This window comes from Camellia sinensis, chromosome 1, assembly GCF_055761805.1.
Source record: "Camellia sinensis isolate YWXY chromosome 1, ASM5576180v1, whole genome shotgun sequence".
In the NCBI taxonomy this organism is placed as follows: Eukaryota; Viridiplantae; Streptophyta; class Magnoliopsida; order Ericales; family Theaceae; genus Camellia; species Camellia sinensis.
Window position 1 is genome coordinate 29,844,609 of NC_138961.1, and position 25,379 is coordinate 29,869,987.

Below are 25,379 nucleotides of genomic sequence, written 5' to 3' on the forward strand. Positions count from 1 at the left end.
TGAGTGGCTTGACAGTGAGGCGAACTTCAGTACAAACCCTAATGTTGATCCCTCGATGGCTCACCTACATGTATATATATATATATATATATATAAAGTAAAAGGGTGAGCTAATGCCCAGTGAGTAATAACAAAGTAAGGACGTTAATGACTGAAAAATATCTTAAATCATTACAAAACATTTTACGCGGTATGTGGTGCATCCACTTGGACAAAGGGTCAAAATCATATATTAAAATAGACACCCATTTATTTATATAAAATAACATTTCGTAACATAAGTCATATAGCAATGTAAAAATATTCGTACTCATATCGTATTTTCTAAACGATCTCGGGTTCACGTATAACAAAACGACTTCAGGCCCAATCATATATCAAAATGGCCTCAGGCCCAATCATGTATCAAAATGACCTTATGTCCAAACGTATCATATCGTATCACTGTATCTTATCATGGAGTAGATGGAACATCGACATGTCTCCACCTCTCCTTGGGCCCAATTCATGTATGTATGGACTCAAGAGGTGACTCGTACGGACTCTAGAGGTGACTCTCACTGTAGCACTTAGTTCCGTACAACACTTTGTTCCATACCAGAAATCAGTAGGTCTTAAAGACTGAACAATTCATATCATGCCATAGCATAAATAGAACGGATAAATGGAACGGCCTTGGGCCCACCATATCATATTATAAATAATTCACATTTCATATCCATATTCCATATCGTAGGTCTTGTAACTCATTCATTCACATAAAACATAATTCTAGAACATCACAACAGTTATGTATCAAACTATATATAAATGAACATATCTTTATAATATTATTACTCACATTGATGGGCTTCTGGTAGCAGTTGGGTGATGTCCTTGTCTTGACCTACAAACACAATTACATAGCACAACATATCGAACATAGAATTACTTTCTTGATCAAAATTACTTATCTTAATCTTTGATTAATCAAATAAATCAAACCCTTACTTTGCCTTAACCAATTATTTATGCTAGTTCTAAACTCATTAGTCTTCAATGGGTCATAATTCATATCAAGAAAAATAGGAAGAAATGGAAGGAAACTGGGTTAGGAGAAGAAATAGCCTGAAACGAGTAGACAGAAAGTGAACAACCTTCACTAATTTAAACATATCTAGTTGTGTACTTAGAATTTGGGTGTGAGACCACTACCATTAGAAACTAGACTTCCGGGGCTTGAATTTAGGCTCAAGAATCACATAAAACGGAGTCCGAATAGGGAAAATATGGTTATTTAAAATTGGGCTGAAATGAGGGTGCCCCACACCTGCGGGAAATAGGGCTACATGTGCGGGACAACGTGTTTTTTTAGCAGAATCAAATTGGGTGCTGGAAATGGACTGCCGCACATGCGGCACTGGGTGAGAAAATATGTCCGAGCAAGATCTGTTGGTTTCAAGTTGAATTTCTCCATTTCCCACCTAAGACTCACTCCAAATCACTCCCAAAACATGTAATATCAACGAAAAACATGAGATTATAATGATTTTCTAAATCAAAACCTTAAAAACATAATGAATCTTTAAGTAAGAAAGATCAAAATTTTTGTTTAGTTCTTTTCCAAACTTTTCAAAACTTCTTCTTCCAAAGCCACATAAATCTTCACGTCATATATCATTTTATGAGTTCAACTCATACAAAACCTTAACATTACGGCTCAATTCAAGCAATTCTATCTCAAAAACATGGCATCTAAACATGATAAACATGAAACTCAAGCTAGATTAGCGCATAACTTTAACATACAACTTTCTAACTTCCATTTTCTTTATCTTTCATATATATATATACACACGAGCTCAAAGCATGCAAAGAGACAAATTAGGAAACAATTCCTTACAATCCAACCCAACACACAAGCTCAAAACACAAGAATCAACCCTTTGACTAAACAAACTCAAAGATTACATGCTCATTTCATGAGATTTGTTAAGTTTAGATCATAAGACAAAAACCCTAGCTTTCATGAGTGCTAAAGCTTCATGTCAAGACTTGATTCCAACCAATTAAAGAAGGATTTACACTTACCTTAAGCCAATCTTTGAGTTATTCTCTCAAATTCCTCCAATCTCCAAGCTTCTAACTTGATTTATTCTTCTTCTCTCCATTTTCTCTTCTTCCCTTCTTTCTCTAGAACTCTCTCCCGAACTCTCTCCTTTTTCCTTTACCCGTTTTTGCCTCTTAAAAGGATAAAGATGAGTTCAACTATGTATAACATATAATATATATTAATTATTTAGCTTATTTGAGTCTTAAGCAAGCCTAGGTAAGAGTTTAGACAACATAAATTTAATTAATTCATTACGAATCAAATTTTTACAAAACTTCATGTTATGTCCTAAAAATCATGCTAATCATAACTGTAAAGTCAATTTCGGTTTATCGTGTCTCTAAGGCTTTCAATTTCTAGTCCAACGGTCACAATTTCATCAGATCTTCTTATAACTGACAGATACAAGTTCATAAGCACATAATTCACACATTCAAACATGGAATTTCACCGCACGCATATAATCACACAGATTATGAAGGGATTAAAGTTTAGGCAGCATATAAAAGAGTCGGATTGTTACATTGGCAGCTCGCCAACTTCTTTTCAACCATTCAGTTCCAGTCCTTCTTCTTTAGACTTGCTGGTAACCAAGACCTTCGACTCTGCAAGAGGAACTTCTACTCCTTCACCTATCAACATACTTTTATCTCTTCCTTCAACCAACTATTCTTTTGTACTGATAATGTTAGAGGAGGAGATGGACATCCTCGAGGCTCAGATAGCTAGTTTGTTTGGCATCTCTTCACCAACTCGGGTACCAAGTAGTGAGGTTGAGCCTTTGATCCTTGGTGATTCTTTGTTAAAGATTATTGAGAGCTCATCCACTATTGTTGAAGCCTCCTTACCTCGAGTGGACTTGGGCACTTGCTTGGATCTACTGCAAACATTTTCAAGGATTCCATTTGAAGCTTTACAGATGCCTATCATCAAGAATGGTTTCCTTAAATGTTGCCAGGCCTTCGAGCAATCCAATTTGGCCTTTTAAAGCCATCTATCTCAGGCAGCAGCCACCATAAACTTTTACATCAATATTTGCCAAATGGCTAAGGGTGCAGAAGAAAAATTGCTGAAGGATAAGGAGTTTGTATCCCATATCCATGCTGAAGTGTTTAGATTGAAGGGACAACACTCCTATGCATCATAGTTTTGATCCCAGTTGTTGGAGAAGAAAGCTCAACTAGAAAAAGAGCTAGTAGCAGTTAACCTAGCCTTGAATCAAAATGCCAAGAAGTTGCAAATTGCCAACCAAGTTGCTGGCTGACAAAAGACAAGACATGGCTACAGCCGTTCAGTTGTTCCCATCCTTTAGAAGTAAAGAATCAATTGTAAGGGAACAACTAAAACATTGTACTGATTTTTGGACGAATTTGTGGTTACGTGTACTCAATTCTTTATGAAATGAAATCTTTATTCGTTATTTGAGTGCTTCATGCCCTTTTTGTTTATTTTTACTTTAGCATTTCTCACATTTCTTGTGTTTCTCACACTGTTGGATAGTAAGACTTCAAATACCTACCATTGATTTTCTTGGGATGCACATATCCATTCAGATTTCTCAGATGGTATGCTCTCCTGGGTAAGACTCTATGAATTTGGTATGGTCCTTCCCAATTAGGTGACTATTTGCCAAACTTATGGCTTTTAATTCCTATTGGAAGTATTGGTTTCCATACCAAATCATTTTCATCAGAGCTAATGTGCCTGACTTTCTTATTGTAGTTTTTGGCTGCCTTCTTCTTTTGGAAAATAATACTATTTAATGCCAAAATTCTAGCTTCCTCCACATTTTCTAATTCCAAGAACATGCTTTAATGGTACTGCTCAGAAGTTAACTGTTCCTGGCACTTTACTCTCAAGGATTTAATATTAATTTCCACAGGCAACGCTACATCATGTCCATTTACTAAGGCATAAGAAGTGATTCATGTACTTGACCTTGGAGAAGTTCTATAGGCCCACAACACATCTAACAACAAGTTATGCCAATCTCTAGGATTGTCTTCCACAACTCTTTGTATTCCTTTTTTCAAAGATTTGTTAAATGACTCAGCTTGACCATTTACTTGTGCATAACAAGGGGTGTAATTAACAAGGCTAATTCCAAACTCTGCTGCGAAGGATTTCACCATCTTTCCATCAAATACAGTCCCGTTATCTACAGTTATGGTCTGTGGGATGCCAAACCTATGGATCAATTCCTTGATAAATCCAATAACTTCATTTTTATCCACAACCTTATAAGACTTAGCTTCGACCTATTTAGTGAAATAATCTGTGGCCACTAGAATGAAACAATGCTGCTTCGAAGAAAGTGGATATATTTTCCCTATCATATTCATTGCCCATCCTCTAAATGGTCATGGCTTCACTACTGCATGCAAATCAGTTATTGGCACATGTCTTATCATGCCATGCTTCTGGCATACCTGACATTCTTTTACATACTCTACACAATCCTTTAGGATAGTCGGTCAATAGTAGGAATGCCTTCAAAACAACCATCTTATTTTCACACCAGGCTGATGGGCACCACAAATACCTTCATGCACCTCAACCATAACAGTCAATGCTTCATTTGGCCCTAAACATTCCAATAGCAACCCATCGACTCCTCTTTTGTAAAGAGCATTATTATACACTATATATTGCATAGACTGTAATTTAATTTTCCTGCTGACCTTCGAAGATGGGCCAGTTAAATATTGAATGATTAGATGTCTCCAATCATTCTCTTCTAAGTTATTCTGATTAACTTCTACCATGATACCCCTTTTAGCCAAAGGTGGTATTAACTTCTGATATGTTGCTTGACTTATGTCCACTTGGGTATTCCTTTTTTTTTTTCTTCTTCTGAAATTCGAGGCCCTTTGAGCTACATCATTGGCTTTATAGTTCATGAATCTTAGGATATAAGTCACATTGGTTATCTGAAACTGAGAAAGCAAATGTAGCGCAACAACATAATATGGTAACATGCTTGTAATTTGATATTTGAAGATTCATTTTACTTTGTTGATTACCAATTGGGAATTCCCAAATATATCAACTGCATGAACTTGTAATCCAATAAGTATCTCCAGTCCCATTATTAAAGCTTCATATTCAGCTTGATTATTGGAACAAGTAGTTTCATTCACTCTGAAACCATGTGCGGTTTCTATCCCCTGTGGTGATTTAATTATAACACCAATTCTCACCAAACCACTGGCTTTTGATCCATCAAACCACATTTGCCATGGCTCAACATTGACCATACCAAGGTCCATTATCTCTTGGCTTTCTGTTTGACATGGATGATCTACTAAGAAATTAGCCAAAACTTATCCTTTTATTGCCTTTTGGGGGACATATTCTAGATGAAATTCTGATAGAGCTAATATTCATTTGCTAATTCTTCCTCTCAACATAGGTCTAGAGCTAATATGCAAGGCACAGCTTTTCTACAGCTGAGTATTTACATTCACAAGAATTTAAAAACCTACTAAGGTAATAAACTGCTTGCTTCTTGCCTTCTTCATTGTCTTAAGCTAGGAAAACTCTCAATGAATCTTCAGCTGCAACAATGTATAATTTCAAGGGCTTGTCGCTCCTTGGTGGCATCAACACTGGAGGCTTGGCCAAGTAAGTTTTAATTCCTTCGAAAGTAGCTTGATACTTTGCTATCCACGCAAACTCATATTCATTTTTCAACTTTAACAAAAAAAAAATACTTTAGTTTTCCCTGCAGTGTTAGAAATAAATCTTCGAAGAAAATTAACCTGACGAAGGAACTTTTGTAATTCTTTCTTACTTGATGGAGGTTTGGCCTCAATGATGGCTTTGGCTTTATTCTAATCAATCTGTATTCCCTTTTTGTACACTACATATCCCAAGAAATTCCAGCTGATACACCAAAAACACATTTGAGAGGATTAAGCTTCAACTTGAACTTTCTCATTATTTCGAAAGCTGCTACCAAGTGAACCAAGTGTTCCTCCATAGATTGAGACTTTACAACAATATCATCAATGTGACATTCTAGGTATCCTCTAATAAGATCATGAAAGATAGTATTCATTGCCCTCTGATATGTTGACCCATCATTCTTTAGACCAAATGACATTTTCACCCATTTGAAGGTGCCAATATTCCTAGGACACTTGAATGTTATCTCGTGGACATCCTCCTCTGCAATGCAGATCTGGTTGTAACCAGAATGCCTATCCATCATAGACAAAATCCTGTATCCTGCTGAACTGTCCACCAATAGATCAACTATAGGCATGGGGTATTCATCTTTTGGAGTTGCCAAATTTAGATTTCTAAAATCGATGCATACCCTCATCTTGCCATTCATTTTAACCACAGGCACAATGTTAGACAACCATTCAACATACCTACCTGTTCTAATGAAGCCTGCTTTAAGGAGCCTGAGAATCTCCTCCTTTACTTTCTGAACCACTTTAGGGCTCATCCGTCTTGGTTTCTGCTTATGTGGCTTGAAGTTAAGCTTCATAGGAAGCCTATGTTCTGCTAATGACCTATCCAATCTAGGCAGTTCATTATAAGACCACGCAAAACAATCATTATATTGCTTTAGGACAACCAACAACTGGTTCCTGTCAATATGACTTAACCAAGCACTGATATAAGTGAGTTGCTATGCAGAACCTTCCCCTAAATTGACTTATTCCAAGGGGTCTTGTACTTGAGCACTTACTAATGCTTCACTTTTGACTTCTTCTACCTTCCAAGCAACTTCTTTATTTTGTTCTGCTCCCACCTTCTCTGGTTCATTATCTTTGCTTTCTTCCTTATAGACAAAATCTGTCCATAAGGCTTCTTCTTTCTGTATTTCCTGGACTTTTGCATCGATGTCCAATGCACAGTACTTATCAAGGGCCAAAGGCCTAGCCTTTTGTTGCTCCTGATTATAGCCAACCACCATGGCTTCCTTCTATTGTTCTTGAACCTTCTGGACTATTGACTTTACGTCAAATGCTGAAAACTTGACTAAGGCCAAGGGTCTGGCTTCTTGGTTCTTATCTTCTTGCCTACAACCAGGCATCATTGTTATCTTTGGTGATGAACTCTTCATCAGCACTCTCCTGCACTAAGTGCTTCAGGTGTGCTACTTCCTTATCAACAGTCACTTCGGCTGTTCTGTCAGGTTTCCTCAATACACTAAGTAGTGTCACTCCTTCAATGTATAACTTGGCCTCTACAAAATCAGCACAAGCAACAAAGGGTTGAGGGTCTGCGTTGATCTCCTCTGTCTCTCCATTGCATAAGGCTATCATTATTTTCTAATGTAGAGAGAAAGGTACATATTTATTGGTGTGGATCCAATCCCTGCCAAGCAAAACATTATACTTGGCATTACTGTCTATAACAATGAATGTTGTCATTCAATCTTTGGTTGTCACACTTAGGTTGATGGGCAGAATGCCCTGAGCCATCTGCTTATACCTAGCGAAACCATTAATGGTTGTGCTGGTTGGAATTAATCTGGGGTTTCTTTTTCCCAATTTTTTCAAGGAGGACTTCGGAAACAGGTTCACTGCTACCCCGTTGTCGACTAACACCCTGTTCATTTGTATCTCATTGAAGTAAGCCTTGATGTTCAAGGGCTTAACGTGCTGAATCATAGATGTTGTAGGGTACTCGAAGGGATACGTGAGGTTAATACTCACCTCCTTACTTTCTTCTTCAGTTTCCATTGGTGTGGCCATTTCAAACTCATCTTGAATCATGTTGTCCTATGAATCTTCACTAGAAATCAGAATAGGGTCATCTTCCTGACCTTCTTGGTTTCCCTCTTCAGCCTGGAACTCCTGTGGCGGTATATGTACCATGTTTACTGACATTAGAGGAAATGAGTCAAACTGAACTGCTGGCTATACTTGTTTCTTTTCCAAACTAGCTTGTTTTGTTATTTCAGAAGCATCTACACTCCAGTACCTTTGTGCTAGCAGGTTCCTTTGAAGCAATCTGTTGGTGATCTACCTCTATTGGCTGTCAACCAAAAAGGTTTGCTCAGCCATGAAGGCCTCAAACATTCCATCTTCAGCCAATCTTCTCTCTTGGCCTAGCTCAATCCTTTCATCCGCTTCATCATCACTTTCCATTAAAGCCTTCTCGAGGCCTGTTAAATTGGATTTTTCTTTGGCTCTTAGTTCAGCATGAAATTTAGCCAACTACTCCATACTGGCACTCCTCTTGATCTTGGGAGTAGGCTTCGAACCTATCCCTCTATTTGACTGGTCTTTTGCTTGTGCCATGGAAGTGCTCTCTCCACTTTCTTTCAGATCCTTTCGATACTGGGTGTATCTTCGTTAGATCTTCCTCATTTGAGACCTAGAAATTATAGGAACCACATCTAACTCCCTTATTTTTGGATCCTTTAATAACACCTAGTTATTTGGAGCCACCAAAGGAGGTTTGATCATTCTTCCCTGGTCTCCAAAAACCTTTCTTTAAGTAGGCATTTCCTTAAGTTTGTTTTGCATGACAAACCAATCTAGAACTCCTGGGACCCATGAACCCACTGGTTTGGCTGTTGGATCTGCTGCCCCACTCTTTGAAACAGTCTTCGAAGCAGTCCTTAGGGGCTAATTATCAGTCCTGGTCCCATGTCCTGCACTGAATCCATGCTTCCTTTCAAGCTGGTTGTCTACTCTGTAATAATTGGGTGGCCTAGTTTCATACAGAGGCCTCTTTCCTTTTAATTATATCCTGGTGTCTGGTGGGGCTACCAAGGATGACTGCTATCTAGGGCCAGTTGGGTATGGCCTCTTGTTACGGGTGTTGGTTATTCAGTCTCTCTGCACCTCTTTGTAATGTTGCTTCCCATCAATTGGGAGCCTTTTTAGCTACTTATAACACATCCTGCACCTGGGACACATTATCTGCACTATAACAGCTTTGAGAGAGTCACCATCCAATATCTCTTCACTAGAGCCTTCTTTTAGGCCTGCAGAGTTTTGTCCATCAACTGGTGAACTCCTTGGGTTCTTCTTGAAAGCAGCTTGGCTAGCCACATGCATTTGCACAATAACTTCCTCCAATTCTTTCAAGGATAGGTTTTGGAAATCTGGCATGCCAACATTAGCTGCAGCCTTCCTAATCTCTGGAAACAAGTTAGTGTTAATTCCCATAGCTTTCTCAGACTTGGCTGGAAATTTTAGCCTCCTCTTCCGAATCTGTTCTTAGATCTTGTCTCGAAAAATAATAAAGTTTTTAGTCGAATGAGACAAAAAATTATGCCATTTACAATACAATTTTCCTTTAAGTTTTTCAAGGGTAGGAATCTTGACTCCCTTTGGTAACTTTAGGAAATTTGCTGCAAGCAAATGATCAAAAATGTCATATGCTTTTGTGAAGTCAAAAGAATATTTCCTATGTAGATTTTTCTTTTTAAACTGCTGGTCTATTGTACTGTCTTTCTGAATTAATGCCTCACAAGTCATAGGTTTTTTTCCTATTATCTCTGCTGCATCAATTTCATAATTAGGGTCCCTATAATAGGTCTTATATGATGCATTACTTCGATCTTGTTCTTCTTCGAGTAAAGTTTCATATCTAGACACCTTATATGTTAACTCTACTAAGTCTCGAAACTCAGTTGAGTCAAACTTCTTTCGAATCCTAAACTCTAACCATTTTGAGCTAATATTACAAATTCAGGCTGTAGTAGTAGGACCCTACATTTGTTTCGTGCCCTTTTAAATCTGGCAATAAACTGAGCAGCCTTCTCATCAAGCCTTTGGCTCAATCTTGCCAAATCTGCCATGGAAACTTCAGGTTTTGTTTGGAAAAACTGGGCATGAAAAATGTGATACCCCTGTTCCGTATTATGCTAATTGGTCCTTAATGTGTATACGATTATGTGTTTGTTATGGTTTTGTATGCCATTATGTGAAAATATGTGGTTTTGAATTTCTATCTGTTCACCGTAGGAACATCTGTTTGATTTTACCGCTTCGGAGATTAAATTGGAGGCCTTATCGGCCACAGAACCCGAAATTGATTATGCCATTGTGATTGGCATAATTTCTAGAGCCTACGGTAAAATTTAATTGAAAAACTGATTCAGGCCAGATTACATTGATTTAATTAATGAATTAGTGTCATATTATTTATTATTATTAAACTTGATTAGTGGGCTTATACATAAGGGCCATTACACTTCAATTCCTCTTTTTTTTAACACTCTAGCTGATTTTGAACTCAAGAATAGAGAGAGAGAGGGGGGTCGGCCTTAGAGAGAGAAGGGAGAGAGTTGTGTGGTTTTGGCTCAAGGCTTGGGAATCTTGAATATTAAGTCCAATAATTGTACAATTTTGGTCTTGAAGTTTGTTAATTTTGAAGCCACACTCAAGAATTTGCTATTGATTGAAAGGATAGAGCCTCTAGGTAGGTAATTGATCTTGAATTCATAAGTTTGGACTTGTGATTTTGTGTATTCAAGCTAATTGGGTAATCAAGAATGAGAAAAAGCATGTATTGAGTTGTTGATGTTGAATTTGAAGTCAAATGATGCATGCATGTGTTCAATTGTCATGAAATTGTATAGTTATGTATGAAAAATATGAGTCATGTGGAATTTAGGATAGAACTCATGCTTGTGGTCATCATTTGCACCATCTAGATGAAGAATGGAGGTTATATCCCACATACATGTACAAATCACAAGAGTATGAACTTGAATGCATGAAATTGTTATGTTGGAAGTAAGCTTGGTGTAAATTTGAGACATGCATGTAGATAATTTATGAAATTGAGCTTCAATATGTGGTAATTTGATGCTTGTACCATGTTAGTACATGTCTAGGAGTAATTTGAGCCATAACATGCATGAATTGTTGGTTGAAAGTCGAAATGAAGCTCAAGAACTCAGTTCTGGGTTTTCCAGAATTTTGAGGTCTACTCGAGCGGGGAACCTGACGCTCGAGCAGGAAATGCGTGCTCCCAGTACTTTTGCAAACTTGATGTCTGCTCGAGCGGGGTAATTAACGCTCGAGCGTGGGAGCTATTTTGACAGGCCTTCTACTTGAGCGTCCTATTTCACGCTCGAGCGTATTTTTGATGCAACCAGCACTTTTGCAGGCCTATAGGGTCCGCTCGAGCGGGGAAGTCCACGCTCGAGCGGGGACCTTGTTTTCTGAAATTTTGTTCATGCGTTTTGTGTTTCGTTTTCCGTTCTCTTTCACTTGTAAGCATTCTTAGGCATATGTTAAGCATTGTAAATGAGTTAATGAGATAAGAATAAAGCCTAAAGAGGAATATGTGAATTAAGGAACGTGTTGAATTGTTAATGACCCTTTTGTGTTCATGGAATGTGTAGGGTCAAGCTCCAGGGCGAATCCACAAGCCGATCATTGTGAGTAATATCGATATTTGAAAGCTTAGCAATGTCCAACTGTTTATTCCCTTATAAGCTTTATGAGTTGCTAATTGGACAAAAGTCTGACATGAACGAATGAATGGACCGAAGGTCGTTTCGATATGAATAAATGGACCTAAGGTCATTTTGATAGAAATAAATGGACCTAAGGTCGTTTTGAAATGAATGAGTGGGCCGAAGGCCGTTTTGACACGAAGGTATGAGCCGAAGGCCATTTTGACGTAAGCGAATGGACCGAAGGTCGTTTTGACAGAAATAAATGGACCAAAGGTCATTGCGATAGAAATGAATGGGCCAAAGGCCGTTTTGACATAAATGATTGGGCCAAAGGCCGTTTTGACACAAATGATTGGGCCGAAGGCCGTTTTGACACAAATGATTGGGTCGAAGGCCGTTTTGGCACAAATGAATAGATCGAATGTCGTTTTGACATAAATGAATGGACCGAAGGTCATTTTGACAAGACATGAATGAATGTGCCTGAGACCGTTTCGACACGAAAGTGTAAGTAGGCCTAAAGGCCAGTTTGATATGAAAGTTTGAAAAGGCTGAAGGCCAGTTTGACACGAGTAATAGTTTGGCAATGAAACGAATGAATTGGGCCTGAGGCTGTATGATGTGTTTGGAACCTCAGTTACTTAACTTACATGTGTCTATGTATGTATATACTAGTTAAAATGTAAATTGGGCCCAAGGCCGTTTGATGTATATTGCTCCAATGTATATTCTTTATTTGATATTATTCACTAGGCTATTGCTCACGCTCATTCATGTATTTGTAGGTGAGCCCAGAGAAGTCTAAACCCAGCCCCAGTGGAGTCTATGTGGAACAACAGAGGTTTTGGGAAAGTCAGCCCTTGTGTCTCACGCACGAGACCCGCCTTCGCCTTTTTTTCATTTTGTTCTATGTTGTCATATTGGCGAAGTTTTTGTATATGTCTGCTTATAGTTTTTATGGGTTGACTTAGTTTTTGATGATCCTGTCTATATAGAACCTATGTCACTATGTTTCTGTTGTGAGTTATTAACGTACATATGTATGGTTTGTTTTGATGTGCCATGTAAGCACAGCTCTATGGACAAAGTTTTAAATTTTGCTTCCCTTTTGGCCCCCCTTTACTCTGATGTGTTAAGTCTGTTTTGGTTTGAGGCCGTAGGTAATCTTAGGATTACTGGCCGGTTATGATTTAATGGGACTGAATTTTCCACTGGCATAAGCGGAGCCTTAACCCATGGGGGCGGGTTCGGGTCGTGACAAAAAACTTCCTCAATTTGCTGCCAAGTTTGGATAGAGCCAGGTATAAGGTTTATGTACCATACAAAGGCTGCTCCTGTTAGAGAGATTGGAAAAAGTCTCAGTTTTATATAATCATTTTTAGTGAACTCACCACACTGGCCTGTAAACCTAGCAATGTGTTCTATAGTTAATCGATTTTCATTTCCATAAAAGAGGGCGAAATCTAGTATTCTAAACCCCCTTGGATATTCGTGTACCCTGTCTACCCATTCTGGGTAAGGTTTCTTGTACAAAGGAGTTTGGACCCTCCGAGCCATAGGTCCATACATTTCTCCAACTATATCAGTAATTTGGTCCCTTAGAACCATATTTTGTGCTAGTTGAACCACTACTGGAGGGACATACACAAGGTTTGGAGGGACACCATGTGCTTGTGGGCGTCTTGGTCCATATATGGGTACATTCAGGGCTGGTTGTCCCTGTTGTACTGGCTGCTTTTGAAGGTATGGCTAGCCTCTTGGGGCCTACCCTGCGAAAGGTACCACAGGAGGAGAAATAGGTGTTGCTTCTCTTCCAACCGTAGAAAATCCTTCCAACCCCCCAGGTGCAAACTCAAACACAAGGTTGGTGAAACCCCTTATGCCAGGCATGGTTTCAAACATAGGATTTGGAAATGCCCTCATGTCATTACCTTGGGTTGGCCCAGATCCACAAAATTGTATGGTTTCGCTGATAGAGAATGGTACATTCTGAGTGGCCATTGGTCTCGAAGGAGTTTCATACCATGACTGAGGTACAGGTGCTGGCCTCTTATGGTTGTGACTACTAGTCTGACCATTGATTTGTTCATTATTTTGCATAGGCTGTTTATCTCGAGCCAATCGTTGTTGAGGACTATTTACATTTTCTACAGTTTTTCTTACAGCTGTTGGTTGATGAGAATTCATTCGATCCAAAAAGGATATTGTCCATCTGTCCATTGTATACATTAGTTGTTGTCCCATAGCATCTACTAAACCTCCCTACAGATTCAGTGGTTGGGTGGAAGGCACATTCGAAGGTCCAGTCTCATGGCCCTGTCCAATATGTTGGACATATGTTGTATATTTTGAAATGCTGGTATGTTCGACCATTTGTGGAGGATCTGATGGGATAGGTACATCCATCATGTTGTCCTCTGGGTTAGGTATTTCTACCTCTCTTTCCACACCCTCTTCCAGGTGTTCATTTTCTTTTCTTGCTCTACGTCTAGCCATTTTTAATAGTCCCATGGGCGTGCCAAAAAATATATGTTGGTTTTTTTGGCTTTTGAAGGTTAATAATGTAATTTGGAGCGTGCCAGCAATGATTAATCAGTCCTTACAAAATTTTAATTGCCAACCAATTATCAGACGATTGTGTTGAAGTTCTTTCAGCCTCAATGATTCAGCCTCAATGAAGAGGACTTTTAATGGTGGCTTGTTTTAGGAGAAATTGATAAGAAATAACGAATACAGAACAATTCAGAAACTGAATTTCATTAAGTAAATAGGAACTTACAATAAAATGACCCGGCCTTGAAAAGGTTTACAGCAGCGACTACTTGAAACTGCTATTAGAAAATGAAGTGCAGTAAATGCTGAAACATAAAGAACTGGAAATGTAAAACTGGAAAGAAATATGAAGTAAAAAAACTGGTTTCTGAATCTGAGTCTGGGTCCATCAATTTGGGACCTTCCCTGCTATTTATACTCTTAAAGGGTAATCGTCGAAGTGGGTTTCCAATCATCGAAATGTCCTCCCATGATTGCTGATCATGCTCTCTTACAGTCAGTCCCACTACGCCATTCTTACAGTTAGGCTTCCCTCTTGGGTTCTGAATTTGAATTCGTGAGTAACCGTTAAGCCACGTCATCTTGCGCCTTCTAGCTTTCCCAGTGTTGCGCAGATTCATTATAACCATATGACCTGCCACGTGTCTTTCTTTGATTGGAGGCTTGTATTAGCTCCCCGAATTGCCCCTCAAGTACCACACATCAAGCTGCGATTAGCTTTTACAAAATATGTAGCCAACAAATAGGAAAAGGGAAGTTGGGTTGCAATGGTAAAACTTGATATAAACATTATGTCTTGTAAGGGTCATCATTCATTAGGACGATGACAGAATTTGAGTATCTGTTTTTTTAATATCATTTCATATGTTATTAATGCATTCGTATAAAATATTAAAAAAATTTCATTAAATTAATACATTTGTGACACGTAAAATGATACCTAAATTTTACTATACCAATTTATCATCCTAACGCCAACCCTGATTTAAAAACTCTTTGCAGCATGCATAACAAGATCCATCATACTTACATCACTTGCCAGCCAAAGACAGACAATGGAGGATGAGGCTTCTCTGCGGTACTTCACGAAGGATTGGAGAGGTCCACTTGGCCCAATGTGGGCCTATCTTAGACCCAACTTGAGGGTCATAATGGTTATCCAGCGACACTCGTTAGGTAAGTCATCTATTTAAAAATTTTAATTTATTAAATATGAATAGCCACTTGATTAGATAGTATTTATTTTAAAAATAATAAATGACAAGTATGATTTTGTGAATAACTATTTATTTTTTTAAAGCAAATATGATATGATCAAGAGATTATTGATGTCTGATTTACTTCATACATTTCGCAATGTCATTGATTTGGATTATCCAGCTAGGCTCGTGATGAGCCCATAGCAAGTCAACTGAATCTCTTTGGTTTAACATGTGTTTGGATCATAAACTTCGATAGTGATTTAAAGTTTTTTAAAAGAATATAAACAAAATGTGAATAAGATACATTTTCTCTTTCTATTTTTAAATTTATATTTAAATTTATGATCCAAATATAATTTTAATGAAAGACAATAGAGAAGTCTAATCCCATAGCACACACAAAAAAAATAAAAAAATAAAAAATAGTCTAACCCCATAATAACGTGTACATGTACACAAAAATAGTACGGGTGTATTAATTTAAGACTTCAATTAAGGATTAAGACTTCAATTAAGGAAGAGGGGCAATGATTTCATGTGAAAAAGGTGGTTGGGAGATGGGGCCATCTCAAGACATGATTAAAGACAAGGAGTGGTATACCCAAAAATAAAAGGTTACTTATCTTTAGTTTTTTCCATCACTTTTGTAGACCATAAAGCCATGGAAGAGGTGGGAAGGTTGGGCCTCCACAGTTCACCCTACACCTTTCTTTGCCTTCTATGTTGTTGGCCACAGTCTATATTAGCTTTTCCTCACCATCTCATCATTCAATCTCCATCATCACAACTCATACACAATCCATCCATGTCATCACTCCATCATTCATCCAACTCTCTCTCTCTCTCTCTCTCTCTCTCTCTCTCAACTCTCTCCATCATTCATTCACTCTCTCTCTCTCCTCTATCTCTCAACCGACAAGTTCACAGGAGCAACAAAATGCCACACAAAAGCACTCAAATCCACCATTGGATTAGAATCTACCTAATGGAATAAAGTGGCTGAACTTTGTCGTGGGCCTTATCACATACGTACATAGAGCTTTCAAATGTAAAATTTGGTGGTTTGATAGAAAAATTATTAGCTGCAAATAGAATAACATGTGTCTTCCGTCAATTATAAAACATTACTCTCTATATTAACATTTAAACACTAATATAAAAATTATGAATCTTAATATCTAAACCAACTAAAATGGAGAAGAGCATCACATAATAATATACCCTTTAAGATATGCAATAATTGCTATTAATATGATATTAGAACTCTTATTTTAGATACTTAATTCTTGTTAGAAAATGATATATAAATCCACTTTATAGACATTGATTGATAATTAAAAAAAAGATAGGAGAGAGAGTTGTCTCACATATTTTAATTGATGCCGCATTATTGGGTTTGAAAAGTAAGTTTAATTCTTGTTATTCACCTTATGATTGTTATTAACACGTTATGCATTCTATTTCAACAACATTATAAATTCAGGCTTATTAATTCAGAATTTATCTAGAAAAAATAATCAGTGGTTCAAATTCATTTTATTCATAAACCACACACTTTAACAATTTAATTTCCACCACACAAACACATTCACGATAAATCATGAATTGATAAGGGTGGGTTCAAAACTTTTTTGTTCTACTATATCTATTTTTGTTTATCTTGTTTAGCATAATTTATTTCAGTCCACATATAAAATTGAGTATTATTGAGCTTATTTTTTAATATTTTCGGTGATCAAACATATATAACAGATAAAAAAAAGTTTCTACACCTTACTTAAAATTATTTCAGATTTAGGATGTAGATCTAATTTTTGTTATTGTGGGATTACTTCATGAATTATTCATCTTGACATTAAATGTTAAATTTTTGAATTTTTTTTTTTTTTTTTAGATATATAGACCTTCTGTAAACATATATGTTTGCTTTATTTAATTAAATTTTTTTTTTTTAAATAGTGATCTAACATATATACATATGTGTGTGTTTCCATTATTTAATGAGATGACCTTTTTACCTTTTCGAAAAACTTTTATTTTTTTAACGTTATGCTAGTTGCAAGAAGATAAAAAAAACACAGAAAAAAGAGCAGAGGAGGCGTGTTTGGAAACGATTGGATTGTTTTGGAGTGTGTTTGATATATTCAACAATTGGGGTTTCATCACGGGGGCGGGTGGAATAGATCTCAGCTCAATTCACGAAAAAACAGTGAGCATTGTCTGACCATCTTTAAGTACAATATTTATGCTATTTTTCTTTCAATCTTTGTTTGATTCCCGTGTTTCCCCATTATTAATATTGTGAACTCTGTATATATATATGTATTAAAATAATATGCAAAGACTCTTTGAATTTGAGTAAAATAACAGTCACCCAAGAATGTACCATGCCTTAAATCATGGAAAATGTGAGAGTTAATACTGTTTTCGATTGAGGGATTTGAGAAGGAATTTAGAAAGGAAAATGAAAAAGGTAGGTGAAATGTGAATAAAACATACTTATATTTCACCTAATTTTACACACATTTTCTTTTTTCTTTTTCCTTTCTAAATCCCTTCCTAAATTTCTTAACCAAACACAGTTTAAGAGTGCATGCACCATTGTATTTTAATGGAATATAAACCAATATATATATACATAATTTTTTTTTTTGTAAAGAATCATATCATTGAAAGCCTATTAAGATAGTTTTAAGGATAAATTTTATTGACATTTCTACATTTTTGTATAACATTTTAATCTCTCTATCATCATTTTTATTCATTGAATTATCAATAATCTCTCATATCGAAATGGATTGATAAATTCAACATAATACCCCCACTCTATCCACATATTCACGACCCATTTCTTCCACAATTCTCTTCTACTAGCCACCCTCATGACTCCGCCACTTACCGCCCCTATTTTCCAACCCTCCACCACCCCAGAAGAGAAAAAAGAGCAAATGGTAAGACACGACACCATCGACTACTACTACCTCTGCAACCTCCTCTACCATCGTAGCCCTCATTTTTCACCCACCTCTACCCCTAGCCATTTTGAATATTATTTAAATATATATATATATATATACATATATACATGTTAATGCATATATTAGTTTTAGATATATTATATTTAGATTTATCTTTATCTCCTTGTATCCCTATCTCTTTCTATCTCTATCTCCTTTTATACTTATCTAAATTTGTGTTCAGCCTATAAATACAGGCTCTCTTATTGTATTCAATTAATTCAATATACACAGATATACAGTTTTCCTTTTCTTTCAACTATTCTAACATGATATCAGATACACTTTATTATTTCTGTTCCAGCACTGCTTCATTGCTATTTTCACCCAAATTTTTTTTTTCCTTACCACTAAACTGCTTGGAATCTCCTCACGATTACAACGGCACCAACCATTCATTCAATATACACAGATATATAGTTTTCTTTTTCTTTCAACCATTCTAACAATACACATTTGGGTATGCAATATTTTTCTTTAACATGCACCCTAACCACCATAAAAATAAAATACAATAGAAAGAATAATAGCCCATATCATCTACTCGGGATTTACTTCATTTGATGAAAGCGTCAGTTGTCCTTCATTTCAATAATGTATATAATTTTATGCAACTTGTATCAAGGGACAAATTCAACACGAAAATGAAAAACTGTGGATTGAACTAGAAGAGTACTAAAGCTTTAAAATGCAAATTAAAGATCCTACAGTCCTTTAAAAGGAATAATAATAATAATAATAATAATAATAATAAGACATAAAAATATTTAGTACACATTAACATGTAATAATTAGACGTTGTTTTTAAAGACATAAAAATCCTTTTATGATGAAAGGGATAGAACAGTAGTACTATTTCCATTTCCTCAAGTTAACATTATCATTAATTTTGCCTTCCTTCAAAGGTTTCCAAAACATAAGCTCATGATGCAAATGGAGACATCAACATGCAAGGACCCTGTATTTGTTGTAAAACCTTCAATTTATTCATACTAAAATTACAGTAAAATAGAGGATACAAAAACATGATCTTCAAAATATAAAAAATAAAAATTTAAGGACAAATTATACCTGTCATTCTAATAATTTGTCTCTTGTTTCAATTTCATCCTCATAGTTTCAATTATATTAATTTTGCCCTTTTTTTTCACTGTATTGATATAGTTCAATTGATAACATCTGTTTAAATTTTAGACAAAAATCAAAGACAAAATAGACAATTTCAAATTAAAAGTCAAAACCTCTCAATCTATCTGATCAATTTTACCTATTGGTTTCAGTACAATTTCTAAAGGAACGTCATCAATTAGACTAAATTCACCCAACATAAAAAATTTAACGTAAAATTGATACAATTAAAATTACAAAGAATAAATTGACATAAAAGACAAATCACAGAATTACATGTGCAATTTGTCCAAAATTAAAACATTCTCCCACCAAATCAAAAATATTTTCACAAGTCAAAAAAAAAAAGTCATAAAAGAGAAAGAAGTAGTTGTTGGGTGAGCAATAATGGTGAAGAAGAAGAAGAAAAACATGCCTAGTGAGCCATGGCGACAGGAGGGGCGAACCCAATGGTTCTCTGGTTAGGCATGGCTAGCATAGCAGTATGGTCCAAGAAATCCTTAAGCTCAACCACAGTCTCCAAAATCTTTTTCAAATCATCCGCACATGAAAACCCCAAACTCCCTACTCTTCTAACCCCATAAACATAAAAAGTGATGCACCCTTTTCGAAACTTAAACCGAGCCATCTCGCACCCACTCAGCCCCCTAATCAGCTTCTTGTTCACTTCTCCGAGGGGAATCTCAGGCGGCCAAACCCTATCCACAGCCGCTTTCATCTTCTCCGACTCGAAAACGAAGAGCAGCACTTTGGATTTCTTTGTTCCGAGGCCTAATGTGAGGGTGTGCCAGGCGTGGTGGGCTAGGATTGTGAAGTTTGTGGGGAGGAAAGCGGTGGTGGATGGGAATGGGGGTTTTGTGATTGTGGTGGTGGTGTGGTGGTTGGGGGTGGTGGTTGGTGGTGGTGGAGGGGGGAGGGAGAGGAGGTTGGGAAGTTCGAGGGGACGTGCGCGGCGGATGGTGAAGGATTTGACGATGAATTGGCCGCCGAAGCGGAGGCCTTTTACGTCGGAGGTGGGTTTGAAAGAGAAATCTGATGATGTGGGTTTTGTGGTTTGGTCGTTTGGATGGTGGTGTTTTTGCTTCTTCTTCTTTTCTTTCTCTCCCATAGTCTGTGGATGGTGGTGGGTTTTTCTTTCCTTGGTATGAAATTATAAGAAACCAATGTAGAGCTTTTTGGTGTGTTGTATAGAACATGTGCTTGTTTTGATTTGATGAGATGTTTCAGTCAAAAGAAGAGGGTAGTCTAGCTACTTTGCAGAAAAATTGATTATCGTTAATTTATGGGAAATTCTATACGTATAAGATTATGATTACTTTCTTCGTTCCAAAATAAAGATTTTTTTTTTTCCTTAGAATACAATTTTTTTTTTATAGTATAATTATTATATATTTTAGAAACAATAATGTTCCGGACCCTCTTTCCCTTCCACCTTTTTTGACCCCTCTTAATATGATTGGCCAGTTTTTCTTTTTCTTTTTCTTTTTTTTTTCATTTTCCTTCAATCACCACCCGTCTCTCAATAATGATTAATTATGATATTATGTTAATTATAATTTAAGAATTTTTTAATTATATCTTATATGTTTTGTTTTTATTCTTAAAATTGAGTTATGATATCTATAATAATCAAATTCACAAATGTCATAATTTGTTTACCGTCCACACCTTCTTGAGGGTATGTACTATAACTTTTTTTTTTATTTTAAAAGAGTATACACCATATACGAGTTATGACATTTGTAAATATTTTTTTTTTTTTTTTTTGAACTGATGACATTTGTAAGGTTGATCACTTCAAATGTCATAATTTAATTCTATAGGAATTATAGATATATAAAAATAAAAAAAAAAAAGTGTTATAACCAAATAATACTAGGTATAATTAAAGAATTTTTGAATCATAATCAAAATAATGACATAACTAATATCATAATAATTCATAACTAACATCATAATATGTATAATTAAGTCAAAATTAAATCGTAACTAACACCACAATAAATTATAACTAAAAACTTCAAAAGACATAACTAGGGGCATATATAACTTATGGGAGAGGTTTCTCTCTAGTTGAATATTGCAATTGGAGGCTCTTATTGAGCTTTCGTGGGTCTACTGTGGAGTCCGCATCTATAACATGAACAATTCGTCGAGTATTTTATCCTTTCAAAAAATCACGTTACTTGGATATCGATAGCCACTTAATCAGAACACATTTAGATAAATAATTTAGGGTGAATTACACTAACAGTCCCTATAGTTTGGAGCATGTGCCACTTTGGTCCTTGACTTTTTAATTATGACGCATTTGACCTTAAATTTTGAAGCTTGCTTTGAATAAGGACAATTGAAGATACCATTGGATTTTTCAAGGGAAAATAGTCAATTTGATAAAATATAAACTAATTTGATAAAAATAAATATCAAAAAAATATTTTTGAATTTGTAAAAATTATTTCTACATACTAAAAATAATATTATATAAATTTGATAAATCTTTTAGACATTCATTTATTTTTTTTACCAAATTAATTTTTATTATATATTTAGATCATGATAATGTAAAATTAATTTTTATCAATTTGGTGGGTAGAAATAATTTTTAAAAATTTTTAAATTTTTTTTTGATATTTATTTTTGTCAAATTAGTTCTTATTTTATCAAATTGATGATTTTGCCTTTGAAATTAAATAATAATATGTTCAATTGTCCTTATTTGGAACAAGATTCAAAATTTATGGTCAAATATATTATAACTGAAAAATCGGAGACTAAAGTTATACGAGTTCCAAAGTATAGTGACTGTTAGTGTAATTTGCCTAATAATTTATTTTAAAAATTATACTTACCATTGACACAAATGTGATTGGATCAAGTGGCTATCGATATCCAATTAACTTAATTTTTTGCAAGGATAAAGTATTCGATGAGCTCTAAATATTGAACTATTCAGATCATCAATGTGGGTTCCACAATGGCCTCATAGAGGTCTAACATCACCTTTCAGTTCAATTTGAACCGGAAAGAAGCCTTACTCATAACCTTTTAAATTATTATTTTTTTCTATCAACGATGGCATTAATATGTTAACATAGTTAGATAGCATTACCCATAACTATGTATATGCATATCTATATAATAAAACAGAACTGATTTTTAAAATGTATCAAGATGTATCAGACATACATTTTGATTCAATGGCTGAGATGATTCCTATATACTATCTAACGGTCGAGATCATTTTTATTCCAGCCCAAACTCTCTCTCTCTCTCTCTCTCTTCCACGTCTGCCCAAACACCTCTTCAACTCCCTCTCTACACGTTTGGTCTTCAACTCCCTCTATGATGGATCTCTCTCTTACGGTCGGAATTCTTTTTTTTTTTTTTTTCTGAAACTAGCGACCAGAGGTAGCAAATCAGAGAAACTAAAAATAATCTTCCAATAATTTGATTCAAACAGAGATGGTGGTCTCAACAGGGCTCACCACCACCGTCACTGCTCATCATCACCTTCGCTATTGATCGACACCCACCCTCTCTCGGCTCCCATCCTCCCAACATCAGAGTTATTTTACATTTCTTTAGTTCTTTGAGGCTTCAGTTTTAGGGCTAATTTTTTAATCAATCATCCTCCATAATTAACTGGTTTGTCTATATAGTTGTGAAGATCATTATTGAGTGTACGAACTAGTCTCACTACCACCGCCGCTGCTCATCATTACCGTCGTCATTGATCGACACCCACCCTCCTAACATCAGAGGTATTTTTTGTCAACCGTTGAGTTTGGTATCAAGTTCGCTCACGTTTGTATGTGTATGATTTTTTTTTGTTTAATTTCATGATTTTGCTGTGAAACCACATCATCGTTGTGCCGTTGTTCAAAGGTAATTTGATTTCTCTTTCTCTCTTCTTCTCTCTTTGAGTAATTGAGTAATTATGTTCGAGTTTGGTATCAAGTTTGTTGATTTTCTTTGTTCAATTCCATAATTTTGCTGTGATTTTTTTTGTTCTAGCCACAACCACATCATCGTTGTACCACTGTTCAAAGGTAATTTGATTTCTCTTTCTCTCCTTTTCTCCCTTTCTCCCTTTGAGTAATTTAGTTCACATGTTCGAATTTGGTATCAAGTTCGCTAATTTTCTTTGTTCAATTTCATGATTTTGTTGTTTGATGTGTTGGTATAGGGTTCGCTGACTTCTTTTTATTTTTATTTTCAAGTACATTATGAGAAGCAGAGTGGCAATAGGAGTGAAGAAAAGTGTTGATATGCTGGCTTATACTGCCATGGCCATAACATGTTTGATAGTTTGCCTATGAGAGACCTACCATAATGATCGAACATTGTTCTGCTCTAAGTTGCTGTTTCTCGGTTGTTAAAATAGCACGCACACTTGGTTGTTTGATTTAGATTTTACCCCTCCATAATTCACAAAGGAATGTTAATTTGAGTTGATAAAAATCTGTAATTAACTTTGTAATCCTGAGCAAATTGTAATTAACTTTGTAATCTTAAACGCACCAGCAAAAAATAATGTTTAGAGTCATCACTTAAAAGCCAATCCAAAAAATTCAAAACAAGCTGAAGAAAGAGGGAAAAAGAAACAAACAGAAACCGTGCACTTTTCGAGATTACCAGAAAAAGGTCCTGCAAAAAACACCAATATACATCCAATATTCTTTATAGTATCCAACAACCAGAAAAAAGAAAAAACAAATAAAGAGAAGTGGAAGAGATATTAGCAAGTCCATATACTTTTTTAGAACATATTCCTAGATTCCAAATCCGAACACCTCAATATCAACTCTAGCGTAGTCTTTGAGCTAAGCAATTCTTCAGCATAAACAGTGAGTGCACCCAATAAATACTTAGTGTCGTTTGATCCTCTAGTATTTGTCAATATTCAACAGGTTGGAAGCAAGGTAAAACAAAGTTTTCCTTTGGGGCTAGACTTTCTTGCATTTACTTGAGGAATTTTGTTGTTCTCTACTTTTGACATCCTTCCTTTAGGCATACTTTTATTATTTATGTTAAAACCCAAACTTCAATTGTTCTTTCAAGTTTAATGCCCTACAATTTAGTAAGATAATATTACCTGTCTACTATGTATAACTTATTACTCTGTTAAGTTTGCACTCATGAGTGGGAAAAAAATCATGCTATTCTTTATACGTGTTGGTCAATCATGAAGCATTGCAATTAAACATTTAATCTGCTTTACATTGGGGAGAATATGTTTTTTAATATGGATGTTGAATTGTTTTTTGGAATTTGTTGCTCTTCATCATTTGTCTAATGCTAGCTATTTCATCAATGATCTCTTCCTTGTTTTGTATCTTCAGGTAATTAACAGTTTTAACTATGTTTTAACTCTTGCATTTACTTGAGGAATTTCGCTGTTCTCTACTTTTGGCATCCTTCTTTTTGCAAATATTATGTTCAAACCCAAACTTCAACTTAGTAGGATTATATTACCTGTTTACTATGTGTAACTTATTACTCTGTTAAGTTTGCATTCATGAGTGGAAAAAAGTCATGCTATTCTTTATACACGTTTGTCCATCAGGAAGCATTACAATTAAACATTTAATTCTCCAAATTGACTCTAATCTGTTTTACATTAGGGAGTGTATGTTTTTTAATATGGATGTTGAGTAGTTTTGGGAATTGGCTATTTTTTATCATTTGTCCAATGCTAGCTATTTCACTAATAATCTCTACTTGCTTTGTATCTTCAAGTAATTAATAGTTTTAATTGTGTTTTTAAATTGGGATTGGTGGACGACGTTGGTGGTGTTGGTTGACGGTGGTGGGAATGGACCAACAGTAAAGGACAAAGATGGCCGTAAGGGCAGTGAGTCGAGGAGGAGGACAAGGAGCGTTTTATTTTAGGTAAAATCTGTATTTGGTAATAGTACTGTTATTTTTTGATAGAGTTAATTACTCAAACCGAATGTGTTTCCAGTGCGACAGTAATTCACAAATAAATGCTGTTAAGA

General features: G+C 35.8%; 1 protein-coding gene across 1 annotated transcript; it reads right to left on the reverse strand.

Moving 5' to 3' along the window:
• Positions 1-19,576: 19,576 nt before the first annotated feature.
• On the reverse strand, positions 19,577-20,631 carry LOC114318504 (uncharacterized). The gene has a single exon (XM_028265412.2). It carries the CDS (start codon positions 20,483-20,485, stop codon positions 19,793-19,795), a length of 693 nt encoding a protein of 230 aa, XP_028121213.2. The 5' UTR covers positions 20,486-20,631; the 3' UTR covers positions 19,577-19,792.
• Positions 20,632-25,379: the final 4,748 nt, after the last annotated feature.